The sequence below is a fragment of the Epinephelus moara genome, chromosome 17 (genome assembly GCF_006386435.1).
Source record: "Epinephelus moara isolate mb chromosome 17, YSFRI_EMoa_1.0, whole genome shotgun sequence".
Taxonomy (NCBI): Eukaryota; Metazoa; Chordata; class Actinopteri; order Perciformes; family Serranidae; genus Epinephelus; species Epinephelus moara.
Window position 1 is genome coordinate 16,082,931 of NC_065522.1, and position 8,275 is coordinate 16,091,205.

The 8,275-nt window shown below is 43.2% G+C and overlaps 2 protein-coding genes across 2 annotated transcripts; both read left to right on the plus strand.

Moving 5' to 3' along the window:
* Positions 1–785: 785 nt before the first annotated feature.
* Positions 786–5,058, plus strand: LOC126404234 (homeobox protein HMX1-like). The gene is made up of 3 exons (XM_050067319.1): positions 786–1,435; positions 2,036–2,212; positions 3,643–5,058. Exons 1-3 carry the CDS (start codon positions 1,186–1,188, stop codon positions 4,035–4,037), a joined length of 822 nt encoding a protein of 273 aa, XP_049923276.1. The 5' UTR covers positions 786–1,185; the 3' UTR covers positions 4,038–5,058.
* On the plus strand, positions 4,948–7,236 carry LOC126404692 (homeobox protein HMX2-like). Its single transcript, XM_050068071.1, has 3 exons — positions 4,948–4,951; positions 5,404–5,742; positions 6,020–7,236. The coding sequence occupies exons 1-3, from the start codon at positions 4,948–4,950 to the stop codon at positions 6,589–6,591; spliced, it is 915 nt and encodes a 304-aa protein (XP_049924028.1). The 3' UTR covers positions 6,592–7,236.
* Positions 7,237–8,275: the final 1,039 nt, after the last annotated feature.

Sequence of the window (8,275 nt, forward strand, 5' to 3'; positions counted from 1 at the left end):
ATTAGAACACATGCTCACTCACCTGCAGCAGATATATAACCCTTTAGGTCACTAAAACTACAAATAAATAAATGCTGTAAAGGGTTAAAATGCGACGGGCGGCCCTGTGAGGATTTATCATGCACGTCTGCTCTTTTTTTACTCTTTCAAGTCCAAACATCATAAATAAGTTGATGCGTTTTCTGCAATTTCTTATGTTATAATAATAATAATAATATTAAAAAATAATAATAATTAAATAAATAAAAATATATATATAATAAAACATTAAATAATTTGTAGTACAGACCAGATTGTTGTTTCACTTTCTTGCTTTAATACTTATTTCTAAAAAATATTTTCTGATAGTCTCCAGCTCTTTTACACTATCTGTGTGTGTGTGTGTGTGTGTGTGTGTGTGTGTGTGTGTGTGTGTGTGTGTGTGTGTGTGAAGTGAGCGCACAAAATAAAAAGTTGGTGCAGCCTATTTTCTTTTTCATTCTCACCTCGTTTTTGTTCGTTTAAATCGACCAAAAAAAATTGTCTTCTCCATAATGTATAGTTGAACTAGCTCACGTGACCCTAAAAAAAAACACTTTTATTATGATAATAATTAGGTTTATATTAATGATTAATTACGCGAGTGACTTTTTTACTTGTTTACTTATTTGTGCGCTTTCGATTGCGTTAAAAATAGTATTAATTATTGGGAGTATAAGAGACTTCCAGTGTGCACAGTCAGTGTACAGTGTGCATGGACAGATGTAACCAATAGGCGGTACTGTGCCATTCTTCATGAAGCTTTCTCCATCTCCAGCCCTGAGGACAACACTGTATCTCTGCTTTGCTTTGCTCCCTAATTGACCTAAATACAGCATCTCTGCGCTCCCTCAAGGCAGACTATAACACTGCCTGCACGAGAGGCTCCGAAGAACGAGACTGTCTCGTGTTTTTTTTTTTTCCTGGAGTAATTCCTCGTCTCTCTGCTAGACGGGATTTCTGTCTGGATCTCTCACAGCACAGCGGAGGACTGGGCTCTCGTTGCTCTCATGGATTGCGGTGGGATGGTTTACGCGGAGCGGGAGACAGTCCTGACCGGGAACGAGACACAGTCCCGGGGATGAATTTATAAAATCCAAATCTAGGATTTTGATTTTTATATTAAGAGTGAGAAGCTGCCGGAGGAAGGACAGAAAAAACGTAGACATGCTTGACGACACAGCGCCGAGATCGAAGCTGGGTCCTCCGGCGAGAGGTTCGTCTTTTTACATAGAGAATCTGCTGGGGACTACACACAGAGGGGCTTCCTCTGAGGAGCGGGTGGACACACGGAGCTTCAAAGTTACCGTCCACAGCCCGGTGGTCTGTCCCGGGCTGGAGACAAAACGTGTGGATGAGAGTGAAGTGCTGAACTGGAGCGGGACGTCGCCAAACACAGCGCACGGGACCTCAAGAAGTAAGTGTGCATATTTGTTTGTCCTCATCTGGTATAAAAATGTCCTGAAAAGCAGAAATGATTGCTCCAACTCTATCTGATAATTTGGGATAACCTGCGTCACATGGTTGTATCATGATCAAAACAACCTGTCAGGATTGTGACAACAATTATATCCAATACAAGCAAGTAACACATTAAATAAAACGTCCCCTATCCGTGCGTAAAGTCTAAAAATAACTCCTGGACCAGAATTAGACTACACCAGTGCCAAGCTTTTATCATTTCCACAAACACCTTACTCTGGCTCTTAGGCCACAAGGGGACATGTCATGGGCTGTTGCACGTTTTACTGTCTCTACCACCGTGCGTAAAACACCCCAACTCCCCAATTATCAGCTCAGCCCGAGCCAACAGCGTTTGGCACCCACACAACAACTCTCACTCTGATGCTCCAAATAGACCAACAGTGGGGATCTGATGCTTATTTATAACCCTGGAAGAGGACAGGCAGCATGACTGGCACATTTTAAGATGTCAGATAATGTCCCACTGTTGGACACGAGTGAAATGAAGCCGGAACAGTGACTAAGATTTATTATTTTCCCACGTTGCTCGTAGGTCCGCCGTACAACAGTGGACACTCTGTGCCAACGAGCGACCGGGATTCCCCAGCTTTAACGGGGCGGGAGGAGACCGATGAGCCGGAGGAGAAAGGGGACGAGAGTCTGACGGATGACAGGGAGGAGGAGGACGCGCGCTCCTCCTGCTTCTCTCGAGAAGGCAGCTGTGATACAGGTGAGGCTAAAGTACACAGAGTGCATCCTACAATTAAAAAAACATAGTCCACCTTGTGCGGTCTGCAAGAGCGGATTCGTCACCACGCATGCGCTCTCCTTCTGACACGCTTCCTCGGACGTAGTAGTTGATCGTCTCATCCAAAACGTGAGATTTGGGTGTTGATGTTTCCAGGACTTGTTAGGTTGATGTAGTTTGACTTTTTCCTAGCAGAGGCTATCAGCAACAAAGGTCCACATTAGTTTATGTTAAGTTGCAGGGGCGTAGCCAAGAGTTCCTGGGTCCAATGAGAGACACACTTGACAAGGCACCTCTTTATTTTAAATGGGAAGAAAACTGATAAGTAAAATCCTCTGTCTTTTAATGTTAATTTCCTGACGAGTTCCCCATCAGCCATGGGAGCCATTGCCAATAGACTAGTGTGCCTCTATGTCTTTTCTTCTTTTTTTTTCATGGTGAGTTATGCTCAATGTCACTGACAGGCCAGAAAGCAGGTTAGTTAACAGAAGAAGGTGCATGGATGCCAGTGAAAATGTTCCAATTCAGTGCGACTAATTTTGAACAATATTCGAGTTCTGCTCAGATGGAGACAGATGTCTATTTTGTGGCAGGGCAAAAATTAGTGCTTCCACCTGGGTTTCATATTCCCATCACTGCTGATCAGAGCTGGAGCCAAAAACTACCTCCCGAGTGATTTAGCCCGGGGATGAATCCCAACTGTAACCTTTTATACCTGGTCTCCCTCTAAAGTCGTCGAAATTCGGCGCTTGGGCAGTGACTTGCGGCATCAGACACTGACGAAAAAGCCGTCCTATTATGTCAGAATGATGCGTGGCCCGTCGCCATTATAGTTCAATGGTGCTTGGTGGCGTCACGGGGAAACGTAGGGGGACACGGACGAAAGTTACGGCGACGAAAGTCCGAGTGGGGCAAGAGGAAGTGGTGGTGAATGGGTTGAACAGACACCAACCTTCACCCAGGAGAGCAGTGTCGATGCCCCCATAAGACTATAAAGCAGACTCTGTTCTTTTTTCCTAAACCCAACCACATGCGTTTGGTACTGAAGGCAAAAAAACGTCAATTTGCGATGTTTTACCGATGTAGTGCTATTCATTTAAGAGAGAGTATGTGAATAGTACATTTCCTGAGAGCAGAGGTGTATTTTGAAAGAAGACAAAACATGTAACAGGCAGAACTTGACACGGCGTCCCAGAACATCCAAAACCAACACACCCAGGCTACCTTTCACTGTCGTATCTGGACGTTGAAAGTCCATGACCAAACGTCGATGTGTGACGAGGTCAGAGTCAGAATGTCTTGACCTTTTCCATTAAATACAAAAGCCAGATGTTGGGTTTTTGTTCAGAGTGAGGGGGTTTAGAGTTGAATTCAGTTCCACTTAGCAAAGTCTCTCTATTCCCTCTTCTCAGGTGACATAAAAGTGGGACGAAAGAAGAAGACCCGCACTGTGTTCAGCCGGAGTCAGGTGTTCCAGCTCGAGTCCACCTTCGACCTGAAGCGCTACCTGAGCAGCTCGGAGCGAGCCGGGCTGGCGGCCTCGCTGCAGCTCACCGAGACCCAGGTGAAGATCTGGTTTCAGAACCGCAGGAACAAGTGGAAGAGGCAGATCGCTGCAGACATGGAGGCCGGAAGCCCTGCTGTCCCCTACGGCGCCGTGCAGAGGGTCGTCAGAGTTCCGGTGTTGTATCGCGAGAACAGCGGTGCGCCAATGGTCGGCTTCTCTAATTCTATCAGCTACCCACTGACTTCCCACTTTACCCATCAGGTGCCGTTCATGACGCCTCAGATGACTGGACTGGTGTGACTTTAAGAGCGGAAGCGATGTAAAGACACTATGCAAACTTGTGACTCTGACACCAATTAATCAAATAAAGATGCTGCAAAAATATCATTTAGTTCAGTTTTGATCCTGTAAAATCAGATAATAAAGTGAAATTACCCTGTGTTTAAGTTTCCTAGAAGCAACATTATGATCCTTTAATGGTTGCTTGAAAACAAGACTATTCCTCCCCATTAGCAGTGATGTTTTCCAGTTGATTTTAAACAAAGTGATTCTGAGATTCAGTGCTACATGTAGTGGCTAGGATGGATGATTTTGGCTATTTAGGCTGCCAACAATCGTGTCCTCAGGCCTACATGGAGGACATCTCACACCAGGTCACACAGGTTTCAAGTATATCTCTATTTTGTGATTATTTTTCACAGAAACTGTTCGTCTTTCTATGTACGTGGGGTCAAGTAAGGGTCAATCAGATTTTGAGCTATATATATGGCATATATCTGCCTGTGTAAACCTATGAAAACAAGAAAGATTGTTTGTGAACATCGGATTCAAAAGTAGGAAGCTCAAGGTTTCCATTGACACTGAAGTTACAAACCCACATTTAGGTTACAAGAATTCATTTTGGCTCTTATTTTTTACAGAAAATGACAAAATCAGGGCCAAAATTTCCATTTTCTATCCACTTTCATAAATTTACTTGTACTTTCTGTGGTTAATCTGTACTCCGATGTTCGTTGCTAATCTTTTCTATGCACCCACCAACTTGAAATTCTCTCCCAACATGACTCCACAAGCTCTAAATCTATTTTGACCCTTATCTGAGCCCATACCTATACCTTGGGAATATTATGCACTGTGTCCTCAGACATGTAGAGACTTGATCATTTATGAAAAAGCTGTTTGGTGGTTGTGACTTCTGATAGCTGTGAGCATGGGTACATTAGTAGCAATATTCTTTGACACATTTTTTTTATTTAAGAGGATTTTAATACAGACTTTTGTACACTGATATGTTCACATGTGAATAAAATGGCTGCACAAATTGCTTCTTACTGTTTTCTTGCCCTTGACATTCATCCAGTAGGCTAAATTACGGTAGTTTAGTTATGATTGAAGAGTTGATAAAGTTCACAGGATGATCATGAGCCCAGGGAGCTTTCAAGCTGTTATGTGATGTGGCAAATTGATCCAGTTTGGATATCAAGAAACCCCACTCTGTCAAAAACTCTGCACAGATCCTGAGTTGGTGCCTGAAGCCAGCAGGCACGAGTTTCATGGCATTAAAAAAAACTATTTGAAGCTTCAATATGGCAGCCAGACGCGAATCTGCATCCCGCCCTCATCATCTGCCCCACAACCTCACCAATCAAAAGCTGCTAAACCGCAGTCTTCCGGGTCGCTGAAGAACGTCGCACCTCGCTCCTCACGCGCGCGCTAGTCGAAGCCGAGGCGCAATGGTGCTCGGAGCGTCGTCGTCGGTGTTTCGGGACTGTCGGAGGAGCGGATGAGATGCCGGGGAACATGAGCAAAGAGGACGCCCCGGGTCGGAGCGCTTCTTTGACGTTCACCATCGACAACATCCTCAACCTGAAGCAGCGGGACGGCGGGGACTTGGACGCGTCAAAGGGACAGAAGGGGGACAGTGGATGTAAGGATGGTTTACAAGCGCGGTGTGAGGAGGTGTGGGACGTCCGAAGGAGGCATGGCAGCGGGTCAGACCAGACAGGTAACTGGGAATTTAATACACATACAGATAAACCAGTAAAGAGACTAAGAAAGTGATGGTGATAAAGCTGTTAAGAGGAAACTGGTGCGTAAAGGTACAGATGGTATTTAACATTTCAGATTTGTTTGGGCTGAACATCGCGGGCCAAATGTCGTTGTTTATTTTTACATAATTATGATTGTGCAGCTTCCTCGTGTGTGTTTGCACGCAGACAAAAACCTAATGTAAGTTTGCTGTTACCGCTCCATCAAAGCACGTTTTGTCGCTTCATCCACAGCGCAAACGAAGCCCAGAGTCCACCGTGCGGACCGCGGGGACGACACACCGCCGCTGACCGCTGGCTCCTGTCCCGGGGCGCCTGGTGCGCACACCGCCGAGGACCCATCCGAGCAGCAGCGGCAGCAGCAGCAGCAGCAGCAGCAGCAGCAGCAGACCACCGCGGACTCTAAAGCCATGGTGAAGAAGAAAACGCGCACCATCTTCTCCAAGAGACAGATATTCCAGCTGGAGGCCACTTTTGACATGAAGCGCTATCTAAGCAGCTCGGAGAGAGCGTGCCTCGCCAGCTCCCTGCAGCTCACCGAGACCCAGGTCAAGATCTGGTTCCAGAACCGCCGCAACAAGCTGAAGAGACAGCTATCCACGGACATGGAGGGCCCGCTGGCCGCGGAGCACCTCTCCGAGGCGGGGAAAAATGTGCAATTACCGACTTTTTACAAAGACAGCAGCCTGCTGGGCGGATGTTTGTTACCCATGCCTTTCCCTGTCGTGTACCCGACTGCGACCGCTGCGCCTTATATCTACTTCTCCAACACTGGCAAATACTTTGGCCTGTTTGATGCAGACTGAGTTTCTCTGTGTGGGATCAGTGTGGACAGACGGACATGCAGTCTCTCCTGGTTTGGCTTTAGACCTGTCACTTTTTTTTTTTTTTTTTTTTAAATAATAAAAATGTTCCCAACTTTGATGTCAACATATCAGATAATCCAAGACATGCATGTGCCACTTTTTGTCCTTCTCCAAATTTATTATTATTATTATTATTATTACATTTTTTCAATGCTTAGGGCAGATTGAATTCAAAATTTATCGTCAGAAAATGTGCATGCATTCAAGTTTTATTCCGCGCAGTAATGTCATCTGAATGAATGTACGTTAATGCTGCATCAACTTTATCAACCCGCAATAATAGTTTTGTCCTTTTCTTCCAACTCCTGCGATGAACTTTTCAATACGTTTTTGTGATGCAACACTTCATCCGTATTTATATGGCCTTATTATTATTATTATTATTGTTTTTAATTAATTAAACACTCAGTTTGTTTTCACGTGACCTTTCATATGACAGACTGTTGAGCTGTGAATACAGTTGGTATATCATGATGAATTTTGCAATAAAAAGTGTAATATTTGCAGTTTGACCAGAGTGTGTTGACTCCAACTGGGTTATATTCGAGGAAAAAGATGTTCTGACAAATCAGCTTCCACTTTTGATTATTGATTGTGTTTCTTTATATATTTTTTCTTTCCATTTGGTCCCGCGTAATAAATTAAAGAAAGTTTGCGTAATTTTAGAAAGTACAAAATTCTGTCATCATAGGTTTTCTTTTTAAAATGAATGCTTTTTTTTTTAACAAATTAATGTTGACAACTTTTTTTTTTTACTTGCAGTAAAGTGGACCGAGGTGGAGCAGGAAAATGACCCCAGTAACTTTATTTGTTTAGTAACGAAAAATAGAACAGCGGTGTGAAATAATCCCGAAAATTCCTTTTAAACACATAAAATAATTTACAGCAACAGTTCACTTTCCTGCGTGTTCATCTTTTTATTCATCAACGTGTACTCAGATATTTTATTTAAGTAAAAGTAGCAGTGCTGCAGTGTAAAAATACCCAGTCACAAGTAAAAGTCGTGCATTCAAAGTGTTAACTCAGTGAAAGTACAAAAGTTTTAGCATCAAAATAAACTTGAAGTTCCAAAAGTAAAATTACTCATCATGCAGAAAGGCCTACATCAGAATACTATTGGATTATAAACATTGATGCTTTGCTGTGTTCATCACTTTAATGTTGCAGCTTATGTTGTAGCTTATTTTTAGCACGTTACTGCTTATGATCATAGTTGATTAGTTAATTTGTATTAATTCTATTAATTTGCAAAGCAACTAATCTGTCAGATAAATGAAGTAAAAAGAACTTTATTTGCCTCCTTGTGAAGTGGAGTTGAAGTATAAAAGTAGCACAAATGGAAGAACTTCAAAATTGTATTTCAGTACAAGTACTTGAGCAAATATACTAAGGTACAGTTCATCACTGAGCCTCAGCCTGTCTGCAGACTTTGCTGCCTGTCTGACTATAAGTTTGCACTGAAAACTCTGAACTGTGTTTTTAAACTTGAAATACCCGCAGACACAGTTTGTCCATCATTCGTCTCTTAGAACTGTACTTAGACATTTAAATATGTGAACTCCTCTCAGGCCTGATTTTAACACACTCTGTTTAAACCATTGCTTGATAAGTAACATTAAAGAAG

What these genes read in the sequence shown, in the direction of transcription:
- LOC126404692 (XM_050068071.1), top strand. An exon ending in CAGCGGGTCAGACCAGACAG is followed by an intron (nt 5,743 to 6,019) that starts GTAACTGGGAAT and finishes CTTCATCCACAG; the next exon opens with CGCAAACGAAGCCCAGAGTC.
- LOC126404234 (XM_050067319.1), top strand. Translation starts at nt 1,186, where the DNA reads ATGCTTGACGACACAGCGCCGAGATCGAAGCTGGGTCCTCCGGCGAGA. An exon ending in AGCGCACGGGACCTCAAGAA is followed by an intron (nt 1,436 to 2,035) that starts GTAAGTGTGCAT and finishes CGTTGCTCGTAG; the next exon opens with GTCCGCCGTACAACAGTGGA. An exon ending in AGAAGGCAGCTGTGATACAG is followed by an intron (nt 2,213 to 3,642) that starts GTGAGGCTAAAG and finishes CCCTCTTCTCAG; the next exon opens with GTGACATAAAAGTGGGACGA.